The sequence below is a fragment of the Crinia signifera genome, chromosome 8 (assembly GCF_055691185.1).
Source record: "Crinia signifera chromosome 8, ASM5569118v1, whole genome shotgun sequence".
Taxonomy (NCBI): Eukaryota; Metazoa; Chordata; class Amphibia; order Anura; family Myobatrachidae; genus Crinia; species Crinia signifera.
Window position 1 is genome coordinate 154,285,825 of NC_139224.1, and position 13,376 is coordinate 154,299,200.

General features: G+C 46.8%; 1 protein-coding gene across 1 annotated transcript in view; it reads right to left on the minus strand.

The window, feature by feature from the left end:
• Positions 1–13,376, minus strand: part of SLC6A9 (solute carrier family 6 member 9) — a 125,980-nt gene that overhangs the window by 84,253 nt on the left and 28,351 nt on the right. The window contains exon 2 of the mRNA XM_083157453.1: positions 3,726–3,869. Coding sequence (XP_083013579.1) covers positions 3,726–3,755 — 30 coding nt within the window. The 5' untranslated portion in view covers positions 3,756–3,869. The remainder of the gene's footprint in view (positions 1–3,725; positions 3,870–13,376) is intronic.

Genomic DNA, 13,376 nt, shown 5'->3' on the forward strand with positions numbered 1-13,376 from the left:
GTGTGGACACCATCCTCCCATACCGGAGATTATATTTCTATGTGGGGCTGGGTCCGGTTACTGCAACCTGCAGGCCAGGGATTCCCACATTATTGTTCTTGTCTAGGGATTACATTACACGACATCACTGCATGCTGCATGTCGGTGTAGGGGAGTATTATACCAGCCAGTGTGTTCTACTTATTGGACATTATATAACTACGCCCTGTAGCAGAAATATTCAGCATGTGGCCCTCCAGCTGCTCTGAGGCTTCACATCATCAAATGCCATCATTTTAAGCATGTCCTAAGAGCAAAGCTGTGAGAGGGAATGCTGGGATGTGTAGTTCCACAGCAACTGGAGGGCCACATTTTGAATACCCCGGCTCTATAGGTGTTAGATTAAGAAACTGTGGACATAATGATTTTGGAACCAGTAATAGCTCCCAGAGTCATCCCGTACTGAGGATGGGGACTACTATCCCACTATGCAGGTGGCTGGCTGAGGACCCCAAATGTTGTTGTTGTTGTTATGTTATTTCTCCTAAATCCATTGTTTCCTATTAACAAGTAAAATAAGGCTACATTAATACGGGTGCCGGAAGACTGGACAATGATAGGGATCACGACAGTCAGCATACCAACTTTAAAATCCCGACTGTTCAACCGGCGGCCAGAATTTCAATGTTGGTATACTGACTGTTGGGATCCCAACAGTCGGCCAGTCATACCACACCTATGTCCAGTATACTACCCCCACCATAGGTCATTATAGTGATAACATTACAGTGGTCAATGGGAGATGAGTGGTCAGTGTTGGCTGTGAGATGAGAGGTCAGTGTTGGAGGTGAGATGAGAGGTCAGTGTTGGAGGTGAGACAAGCTGTCAGTGTAGGAGGTGAGATGAGAGGTCAGTGTTGGAGGTGAGATGAGCGGTCAATGTTAGAGGTAAGATGAGCGATCAGTGTTGGCTGTGAGATGAGCAGTCAGTGTTGGAGGTGAGATGAGCGGTCAGTGTTGGAGGTGAGATGAGCGGTCAATGTTGGAGGTAAGATGAGCGGTCAATGTTGGAGGTAAGATGAGCGGCCAGTGTTGGCTGTGAGATGAGCGGTCAGTGTTGGAGGTGAGCTGAGAGGTCAGTGTCAGAGGTGAGATGAGCAATCAGTGTAGGAGGTGAGATGAGCAATCAGTGTAGGAGGTGATATGAGAGGTCAGTGTCAGAGGTGAGATGAGAGGTCAGTGTTGGATGTGAGATGAGCGGTCAGTGTCGGAGGCGAGCTGAGTGGCCAGTATTGGAGGTGAGATGAGAGGTCAGTATAGGAGGCAAGATGGGTGCTCAGGGTTGGAGGCGAGATGAGAGGCCAGTGTTGAAGGTGAGATGAGAGGTCAGTATCAGAGGTGAAATGAGAGGTCAGTGATGGAGGTGAAATGAGCGGTCAGTGTTGGAGGTGTGCAAAACTGTCTCAGGACTACACTACCCTCCTCAACGCCCAGTTCTGAAGGAAAATCAAGAACAAAGAGATGTAACTTAGCTTAGTCGCCCTTCTCTGTACCTGTTCCAATTCACTTATGTCCTTTTAAAGGTGCGGTGACCAGAACTGAACACAGTATTCCAAGTATGGTCTCACCAATACCTTGTAAAGAGGCACTGTAACATTGGCATCCCTCGAATCCATTCCCCTTTTAATGCATGCCAGTGCCTGGTTTGCTTTTCCTGGTACACTTGAGCAGTGTGCATTGTTACCGAATTTTTCATCTATGATGACCCCCAAGTCTTTCTCTACAGCAGAATTCCCTATAATAACTCCATTTAGCCTATAAGTAGCTTGTTCGTTTTTGTTCTCATAATGAATAACTTTACAGTTATCAACATTAAACTGCATTTTCCACCTTTCCTCCCACATTTCCAGTTTAATTAAGTCAATTTGTAGTGTATCCACATGCTCTCCTGAGTTAATTTCCTTACTAATTTTCATGTAGTCCACAAATATTGCAATTTTATTCACTATGTCACTTCCAATATCACTTATGAATATATTAAACGAATATATTAAACAAGCTAGGTCCCAATATTAAACCTTGCCCTTCCACTTTGGACCTTACCCCAGCTGGAATGTATGCCATTTACCATCACTCTTTTTCCCAATTGTGCAACCAGTTTTTAATCCAATTACAAATTTTATCACCTAACCCTAACTTACCTAGTGTTATTAATAACCTTTTATGAGGCAAAAGCTTTACTGAAATCAAGAAGTATTACATCAACAGATTTCCCTAAGTCCAGCACCCTACTGACTTCTTCAGATTTCCCTAAGTCCAGCACCCTACTGACTTCTTCAGATTTCCCTAAGTCCAGCACCCTACTGACTTCTTCATAGGAGCTAATTAAATTAGTCTGACATGATCTTTTTTTGCCCATGCTGAGCCTTACTTATCACCTTCTCCTGAAATTTTGGATACTATCTCTTATTATTCCTTCGAATATTTCCCCCAATGGATGGGATGGAAAGCTATAATTTATAATTTTCAGTGTTGTTTGCTATCTTTCTTCCATATTAGTACTACATTAGCTATGTGCCAGTCCCTTGGTACCGTCCCTGAATTTATTGATTCCTCGAATATCAGATATAATGGTAGTGCACACGGTTTCTTTAAAGGTTTTGGGAAGGAGGGTGCAAAATTCTAGTTTGCAAGGGGGCTGATATCCTCAGCACTGGCCATGCCTCTCCAGTCTCCTGCCTTTCACTCTGTCATACCCCTTCCCATCTGCTATGTTGACCTCAAACCTTCCCCCCCCCCCCCTCATTGTGGCAGACTGCTGGGTGGCCCTTTAAACATTTTGCTATGGGGCCCACAAAGGTCTAGTTATGCCCCTGCTAGATATAAAGACCATTATTTTGCTACAATAAATTAACATTTGCTAACCAAGAACTACTGCAAACACAGAAATGTAATGTCTACATAAAAAAAAAAAAAATCATTTGGGGCCTTATTCTGGTTCACTACTTCTGGCAAATTCCTTCTTAGATGGAAAAAAACATGTGCACTGCAGGTGGGGTAGATGTTACTTGTGCAGAGAGAGTTATATTTGGTTTTACTTCAAAGTGAGATCTATATTGCAGTGTACAAATAAAGCAGGGTTACCGACCCTCCCGGAATGGCCGGGAGGATCCCGAAAATCGGGTCTTCCTCCCGGCCCCCCGGAAAGGTGGGCAACCCTACCGGATTCCGGGGGACTGCCACCCCCCGATTGCGGCGTCTTCCCCCATACCTTTGGATTTAAAAGCGTCAATCCGCGGGTCTCAGAGGAGAGGGCAGAGCTAAAATGTACACAATTGCGTCATTTTAGCCCCGCCCCCTCCACGGAGATCCATGAATTGGGGTTCCTTAACATCCTGGGGGTGGGGCTTAATGATGTAAAGCTCAAGCCCCACCCCCGAACTGCAGCTGGAAGTCTCCTCTCCGGGCTTCTCCCGGAGAGGAGACAGAAAAAGTCGGCAACCCTGAAATAAAGCCGCCAGTATTTTCCCTGCACAGAAACACAATAACTCACCCAAATTTAATTATCTCTGCCCCACCTGCAGTGCACATGGTTTTGTCCATCTAAGCAGGAATTTGCCAGAAGGAGTAAACCAGAATAAGGCCCTTGGTTCCTTATTAATAAAATGTAGCAGTTTGGAATAAACACCAAACGGATCTAATTTCTGGTCATCCCCATTAGCCCTCTGACCACGAGGTCGCACTTACCAGCATGCTGTCCCCACATTTCTCAGCCATTTTCCTAGAGGTAGGGAGACGCCTGCGAAGTGACTACTGAGAAAAGTCACTTTTGTGTAACGGAGTTTGCAGAGGGTGCTGCGGTTATTTTGTCTGATCCCGTAATTCTCTGGGCTGGAAAGAGAGAAAAGAAAGAAAAAAAAGGATTAATACAGGAAAGTACAACCTGTCCCACTGCGTCATCATGATCGTAACAAGTCAATAGTGAAATGTCAATAAATAGGTCCACACTGATGCCGCTGTTTTGAAACTCTGAATAGTAACCTATTACATAATGGATACAACAGTCAATCCCATTAGTAACATGTGAGAGAGGTATTAATGATCTGTCTGTACAAAGAGCCTGATTCAGATCCGTTCGGTACTGCGTGCATTCGGAGAGGGGCGGGGGGCGCCGGCCTGCCCCATTACCATATGGGAACGCCCAGCGTTCCATGGGCGTTCTCATGGTAATGAGGCAGTGACGCGGGTGTGGGGGGCGGGTAGCTGACATCACTGGATGTCAGCTGCCCGGCCATATCCACACCAGCGTGCACGCATATATACGCAACTGAAAAGTCAGTTATATATGCGTGCACGCTAAACATCATTCGATGGTTGGTGACCATCGAAAGATGTGGGTGGTTACCCGAGCCATGCGAATGGATGTTTATGCAAAACATCCATTCACAGCTGTTCGGGCGAAGCCGCACTTTGAAGGGGCGGCGGGGGGGGGGGGGGGGGGGGTCGTTCGCCGGGCGGGGTTTGGTGGACTCGCAAGGCTGCGAATTCGCACCTGAATAACCCCCAAAGTGAGCAGGTGACGTAATCACTGACAGAGAGAAGATCCAAAACGGTAAATATTACCTCACGTAAGGTCACAAAAGATTATTATTTCAAAATGGTTGTACGCATATTTTAGACCTTTACTTCTGCATTATAGATTTAAATTATTTCTTAATAATTCACATACATCTAAATACAGGCGATTCCAAGAAAGACGGTACTCTGAGATGGAACCTTAAGCTTGATACACACTTCACAATGGGCCTCATTCAGAACGGTTCACTGGGCTCTCGGTATAGCGAACAGGTCAGGACGAGAACACACACCCTCACTTGCGACCAAAAGGGAGAGATATTCGATGGTTGATGACCATCGAATGATTTATTTCCCCTTCGGAAATAATAGTCAGTCCAAACTGACTTTTATTACCGACGCTGGTCGCCAAATACAGGGTGGGCGCTGACTTCATGTCAGGTAAGCAGCCCCCCTGTTCAGGCATTGACCTGCCTGCATTCCCCTTATGCCGGCACCCCTTCCCTCCTGTAGGTCACCGGTCCCCACCGACGCGTTTCGATCTCTGGTGGAGCTCTTTTTCAAGGACCTTGAAAAAATATCTTGAGAGATCGAATCGTGTCGGTGGGGACCAGTGACCTACAGGCGGGAATTCAACTTACAAACAAGGAGGATCACATTCTAATAATGGTGCCACATTATTCCAAACACCATCTGGTTACTGCCATTGTTTTCAACCATTATCTGTGTGTCTTTGGAATAAAGAAACATATCACTGTTTCATCACAGTGTCATCTATCATCTATAAGCAATTTTCTGGACCTCCAAGAAAGATTTCACAGATGTGCCCATTAACCACAGTGAAATAGTGAGTCATTTGAGGAGGAGTTTTACTAGGGATGGCCATCGACCATTGATGATTCAAAATCATCGGTGGTTTATGGCCAGGGTCGCATACTTTTGCCATCGATAGGGGAGATCCAGATGGTTTACCTCCATCGATGGCACAGCAAAACCAATGTTTTGCTTTTTGTTTGTTTTTCAAAGTTCTGGGATATGGAGCATAGCTCCACCCCCCCTTGATTTGATTGGCCCATAGGCGATTAAGTCAAACAAAATAAATGACCATCGATAGGTAAAAATATCGATGGTCATCCATTGCATAGTTTAACACTATCATGGTCAATTGCACTATTACCATCGATGGCAACCATCGATGGTAAAGGCAATGATCGCCATCCCTAGTTTTTAGCCTGGAAACTTGAGACTATATTCTTCACATCTATGTATATAAATTTATTTTGATTCAGGATTGTGAGTGGATAATTACAGGAACATTTCCGGCTTTGTAATATAAACCATCTCTTGATGCGTTCGTATTAATATATTATTCATTGAAAGGATAAACCAGTTTTAACAGTATTATACAAAGATCTATATTTTTATGTATATGAATTGATCAGAGACTAGTGACGGACTGAATTAAATTCTACAGCTACTAGAGAAGTAAATCCACCTTTGCTACTCTTTTATTCACCTAGTGCCCAGGGGGGTAGATTTACCTTTTTCTCTTGTATTGTGTTGATTTTGAAGTCTGGTGTTTTACTTCATTGGATGAATCACAGCCACAGGCTCCTTTTTCCTGAGCAGACTTTACCACACTATTTTTGTTTCTCAGATTACTGATTAAGGCGCCTATTGAATATAATGATTGACCCTTAACCTTTAACTTAACTCTATATTACCTAGAAATACCTCACACGGACACATCTTATCCTAAAATAACCACACAGACAACTGCATAATTTAAAAGGTTATGTATATTTATTTAAGTGGTATGACCCCATTTGTAAAAAGATGGCAAAGAAAAATGCTTGAGACCAGCACCAGTCAAGGGTGCTACTCCTGGCGGCGACTGAAACGCCCCATTCCATAACATCCGACATTGTAAGGTACAGCCCGCGCTGCGACGGACTCACCGCCCCTTCTATGGCATGGGGAGGACACTTCCATGAAGTGGCCAACAGGCAGGACTCACCAGCCATCCTGGCAAAGGGGGCAATCAATACCGCACAGCGACCACCTGACACCTCACCTGACCACTGGTCTAGAGCGTCTTCTCGCCGATTTCAATTAAATTTAGGTTAAACCGATTTAGGTGACAGCCGCAAAGGCCAGGAAGCACAAGAAGAGAGAAAGGGAACAGGGAGGGTGGGGTTCCAGACTCCAAGAGGAAGTAGGATCACTAGACTTCTAATATACCCCTCTCTAAACTAATGCCCCTTAGTTACCTCATTGGCTAACACACCTGTCACACACCACATCAGCCTCTTCTTGGGTAATCTGCTTTCTTCAATAACTGAATTCACAGGCTATTAAATGCACTTTTTGCCTATGCAGCCCTCGTTCTATCAAAGCAGTGTATAACTTTTTGATAGATATTATATATCCAGTACAGGCTTCTATGGAAACGGCTTATTATATTCATATATACTGTATATGAATTTAAATGAAAAGGAATAAAAACATGTATGATTACTAGTATATAGTAGTAATATATATAAAACACGTGTCACAAAATGCTATCATCTGTGATACTATCATGTCTGTATAAGAAGAAGGGTAGATACATCCAATGTAGGGAAACGAATACCTGTAAATGGCACTAAGCACACACTCACACCCGAAACCCTGCAGCCATGTGGTATTGCTCAAGGAGACAGAACAGCCATCCTACAGGATTATGGGAAGGATGCAACAGTTATCTGAGGGTGCAATACGGACAATTCTTATCTACCTATTCTTATCTACCAGGACAGGTTCCATTGCCAGGACCATTCCCAGCAGAGGTGTTGCTGATCCTGGAAATGCTGGTGGGTATACAGTATAAAGTCCAACAGCAGGGTACACAAACCCAGGGCCACCGAGAATGGGGGGGGGGGGGGGAGTGGGTACTAATTACCCGAGCATGGGCTTGCTGGAGGGACCCGACGGGAGCCCTGTTCCGACCCCCCTCCTTCCCTCCCGGGCAGCAGCAGCACACGCCTCTACAGCATGTGCTGTGCTGACAGCAGGCTCAGCATGAGCGTCTCACTGACAGCGTGAGAACTCATGCTGAGCCTGCTGTAGGTGTGCTGCTGCTGAGGGGGGGGGGGGGAATAACACCCCCCCCCCCCTCGACCTTAGAGTGTTTTTTCACCGCTCTCTAAACATTTTGGGGTTGTGGCCTAATCGCGGAACCCGGCTTACCTCTCCAAAATTTGACCGGGGCCCGGCTTACCTCTCAGCGCCCTTGCACAAACCCCAATGGCAAACGCAGGATTTTCAGAAGGGGGTTTCCAGAGGGGCGGAGCAAAGCACGGAGATGGACACTTAGGTGACCCAGTATATGCCGGGTCAGTTAAAGTATTATAGATAGACCAAATGTATATAACTAATAATAATAATAATAATATATAAAAAAAATATATATATATATACCTGTATGTATGTATATATATATATATATATATATATATACCTGTATGTATATATATATATATATATACACGCACACATATATATATATATATATATATATATATATATATGGGCGTCAACAGCAGTGTAGACCCCTGGGCATAGGTGGTAGGGGGTATTATATCAACCGCTCAGCATGTAGGGCCTGGATCAGTAATTACCACTAATTACCCCTTTACTGCACAGATGGTGGGAGATGGGGTGGGAGAAGGGGGCATTGGGCTGAATAAAGGGGCCCTGATACATAACTTCCAGGGTGGTAGAGGATGTTTAATATGCAGAGGAGGGGTGTATAGTGGAGTGGGCTTATTATTCATAATTTTCTGGTGGGAGGACAGCTTGCTTGACTGCAGATATCTCCAGTTCCCGGAAATAGATTTCTTAGATTTTAATGGAATAAAAAACTAGAGAATCCCACCTACCAAATGGTACTGTGGACTAGGGGATCAGAGTTCAGGAGGCAGAGCAATCTGCCAACGAGTATATAAAACTACATACCAGGTGCGTGGAGCTGGAGCTGCTGGAAGGCTGCTATCTCTGGTTCTGGGAAAAGTAGAGACAAGCTCCTAGTGTCCATCAAATGGGGAGAGTCCCAGCTTTTGGAATATATCCTCAGAAAAACTCTAAGTCAGAGAGAACCTGAAATATCTGACTGGGAAGAGCAATTAACAGGCTTGGATGGGGACCACTGCTTTGAAGTCAGATATCTCTGGTTTCCAAGGGCCGATTTTTAAAATTATTGTACCCATGGAAAGAGGAGACCCTCAGCTTTCAGCCTAGGGCCCTTAGACTCCTGGGGGGGGTTCTGGGTACTCAGAACCCCCCCCCCTGCGTGCGCTACTGAACCCTCCCAATCCTCACACTAATCTCTGAGAATAACAGACACTTTGGCTGGTGTGTTATCACTCTCCACTTTATCACTTTATCAGGTGTAATATGATCTGCGCCATATCATCTGCGCCATTGTGCTGTATAATCAATGCAGAGAAAAGGCACTGGTGATCCCATTTGAATGTATATACAGATGGGGCAGGCTTCTTCTTTGCTGGCGAATCGCCAGAACGTCAGCACTGGCGATCCGCCAGCAGCCTCGCTAACCATCTGACTGAGACGCGCGTCTCAATCTCCATTGGCGGGGCCCTGTCCGTGTCCGCTTCAGGGAGGCGGACAGGGTTAGGGAAGGGTGCAGGCAGGCGGCGGGGACCCCGGGTGACTGCCGACAAGCCGGCGGTGACCCGGGGGAAGGGGACGTGTGCGCTTCTCATGCGTACGCGTCCCCTTCTCTTCTCGCTATAGATATGGCGCTGGCGGGGGATGGCGGCTGCCATCGCCACCGCCTGCAAAGATGGGACCTGCCCCATCTGTATCTCTGATTTCTTTAGTTCCCCAATAAATGTAGCGGCTGCATAATGTGGGTAAGGTGAAATCAGGGAGATTGCTAGACTCTTCAGGGACATAGGGAGATGGCTACTATATCAGGGAGTCTCCCGCAGAATGCAGGAGAGTAGGAAACTATGTAAAAGGGAGAAAGTAGAATTAGGACTGACCGTGTCTAGATCGGTAAAATAAATGAAGCAAATGTTCTGGGAAAAATAACACTTGCTGTGAAATACCAGAGCCTGGCAATCAATCATTGTTATCATCCTACATGCAGAAAACACAGAAACAGGCCGTGCTGGTTACATCAGCAACTCGCTTACCGAGATAACCTGTACCCGGCAATCCGAATAAGTAATATTATCAATAATATTTATTTATGTAGTACCAGCCCTGGGGAATATTAAGTGAGGAGAGGGGCCCTGTGCAGTCTCCCCCTGGGCCCCGTTCTCTCTAGCAGACAGCGCAGTTACAGTATGCGGACTCTGAGTACTAGGTGATACGCAGGTCTCTGGGAAAATGGCCGCTGTGACATTTTATTGGCGATTTGTGCAGTGCAGCTGTCACTAACGCTCGACTGTGGGCCCTCCCAGACACAGGGGCCCTTGTGCACACTGCATGCATTATATCAGCCTACTTTACAAACACTGTAATAAGACTGTGCTAAAAGTAATAGGACTCCAGCCTGCAGACCCCAAGAGGTTCATTTACTAAGATGGGAGATCTATTATCTTCTAGATAGGTGCTAAATAAATGAGAAATAGATTCTGATTGGTTGCTATGGGCAACATCCCATATTCAATAGAAATTCCATCTTAGTAAATAAACCCCTAACTTGTAAAGGGATTAGTCTTCCCTGCTACAATGTTTCAGTGCTGCCACACCCTGCCTGATTGTAAAACTAGAAAATGTGCCCTTTCTTTATGCTGGTGTACCACTGGAACAGCCTGCCCTCTGCTGTCCCCTTCTTACCCTACCCTACTGAGTCTGCCTGCCTGCCCTCTGCTGTCCCCTTCTTACCATACTCTACTGAGTCTGCCTGCCTGCCCTCTGCTGTCCCCTTTTTACCATACCCTACTGAGTCTGCCTGCCTGCCCTCTGCTGTCCCCTTCTTACCATACCCTACTGAGTCTGCCTGCCTGCCCTCTGCTGTCCCCTTCTTACCCTACCCTACTGAGTCTGCCTGCCTGCCCTCTGCTGTCCCCTTCTTACCATACCCTACTGAGTCTGCCTGCCCTCTGTTGTCCCCTTCTTACCATACCCTACTGAGTCTGCCTGCCTGCCCTCTGCTGTCCCCTTCTTACTCTACCCTACTGAGTCTGCCTGCCTGCCCTCAGCTCTTAATATCCTGCACTACTGAGTCCGCCTGCCTGCCCTCAGCTCTTAATATCCTGCACTACTGAGTCTGCCTGCCCTCAGCTATTAGTACCCCGCCCTACTGCGTCTGCTTGCCTGCCCTCAGCTCTTAATACCCCGCCCTACTGAGTCTGCCTGCCTGCCCTCAGCTCTTAATATCCTGCCCTACGGAGTCTGCCCTCAGCTGTTAATACTCCGCCCTACTGAGTCTGTCTGCCTGCTCTCAGCTATTAGGACCACACCCTACTGCGTCTGCCTGCCCTCAGCTAATAGTACCCTGCCCTACTGAGTCTGCCTGCGTACCCTGCCCTGCGGAGTCTGCCTGCCTGTCCTCAGCTATTAGTACCCCTCCCTACTGAGTCTGCCTGCCTTCCCTCAGCTATTAGTACCCCGCCCTACTGGGTCTGCCTGCCTGCCCTCAGCTCTTAGTACCTCTCCCTATTGAGTCTCCCTGCCTGCCCTCAGGTATTAGTACCCCGCCCTACTGATTCTGCCTACCCTCAGCTATTAGTACCCTGCCCTACTGAGCCTGCCTGCCCTCAGCTATTAGTACCCCGCCCTACTGAGTCTGCCTGCCCTCAGCTGTTAGTACCCCGCTCTACTGAGTCTGCCTGCCTGCCCTCAGCTATTAGTACCCCGCCCTACTGCGTCTGCCTGCCCTCAGCTGTTAGTACCCCGCTCTACTGAGTCTGCCTGCCTGCCCTCAGCTATGAGTACCTCGCCACACTAAGTCTACCTGCCCTCAGCTATTAGTACCCTGCCCTACTGCGTCTGCCTGCCCTCAGCTATTAGTACCCCACAGTACTGAGTCTGCCTGCCTGCCCTCAGCTATTAGTACTCTGCCCTACTGTGCCTGCCTGCCCTCAGCTATTAGTACCCCACCCTACTCATTCTGCCTTCCTGCCCTCAGCTCTTAGCTTTGATAATCCGACATTTATCACAGATAATGTTTCAGTGCCTCAGGCACCAATAGCATAAACTTTGATAATCAGCCCTTGGATCACATGGGTAGGGGAATCTATCCCAGATCTCATATGTTATCGACCAAAAAAATGACTTCTTGTGGCCAAAAAAGTGGATAGCCCAATAATTACCATCGGCAATAATAATAATAATGTTATTTATAAAGCACTTTTCTCCAGCAGGACTCAGTCGCTGTAAATGTTTGCACTTTCATAATCGACATTAATACGAATGGTACCAGCTAATAATCTCCTGTACCCTTCTTACCACTTCATAAAAGACAATAAGCTTCATTCCAATAATGCTTAGGATTATCGGAGAAGGTTGGGTTGAATTTTATCTCTAGGGAGTTTATCTCTTTGTTGTGCCGAGCTAAAGTGTTGATTTATCACATGGGACGGCGGAATGGTCACATGACTACTGTTGGAGCATTGCCTGTGCAATTCTGTCTGTAAGCGAGTGATACATTTGTACACATTACCTCACAGACAATAGACACACTGCTATCAGCAGTGGCTCTCAGACCAGAAACACCTGTAGGGTCCAGGCACATGTCTATGTCACAGTCTGCAGTAAAGCAAAAGTAACACAGTTCTGCAGTTTTTGGAACAAAATGAGCATTTGCAGAGTGCTGCGTTCCCATGGCAGCCAGTATATTTCCTGCTGCAGACACAAAATCTCCGGCTTTGACAGCAATCTGAGTGTTCCAATCACTGTGGACAGATCTGTATGTCCCGGCCATGGTGGTACGGAGGCGGCCTGTAGTTTGTGCGGGTGAGACTGGGGGGGGGTTACATTGCCAAGAAAGCACTTCATAGCAAAACTGCAGAAAGAAGCTGGAACTCACACGCTGGGGCCTCGCACACCTACGCCTGGGGCCTAAAAATGGAAACACTTATTTCACAGCAAACAGGTAATTTACAGTAAACTGGGAGCTGAGGGCTGAGAGCACAGTAACTGGCAGGATCAGGAACGCTACAATAGGACTTTAAGTGAGACATAACAAAGGCACCTGATCTGTCTAAGCTGCCTATTTATCAATAGTTACGAATTTCCATTATTAATTAACAATCTTTATTGTGACTCAAATAAAATCATTTTAGTATTTTATAACTGATAAGAGAGGTAGAATAGATCTTCCGAAAACCAGCTGTCCCGGCCCAGGTGTGTCCTGCCATCCGATGTGGCGCACGTGTCACAGCAAAGCGAGTAGCTACAGTATGTGCACTGGAAAAAGCTTTGGCCCAATGCACCAGCCCAGAGCTCCAGCCCAATATACAAGCCCAGAGCTCCAGCCCAATGCTCAAGCCCAATGCACCAGCCCAGAGCACAAGCCCAGAGCTCCAACCCAACGCTCCAGCCCAGAGCTCCAGCCCAATGCACAAGCCCAGAGCTCCAGCCCAATGCACAAGCCCAGAGCTCCAGCCCAATGCTCCTGCCCAATGCTCAAGCTAAACGCACCAGCCCAGAGCTCCAACTCAACGCTCCAGCCCAATGCTCAAGGCCAATGCACCAGCCCAATGTTCAAGGCCAATGCACCAGCCCAATGCTCAAGGCCAATGCACCAGCCTAGAGCTGCAACCCAACGCTCCAGACCAGAACTCCAGCCCAATGCACCAGCCCAGAACT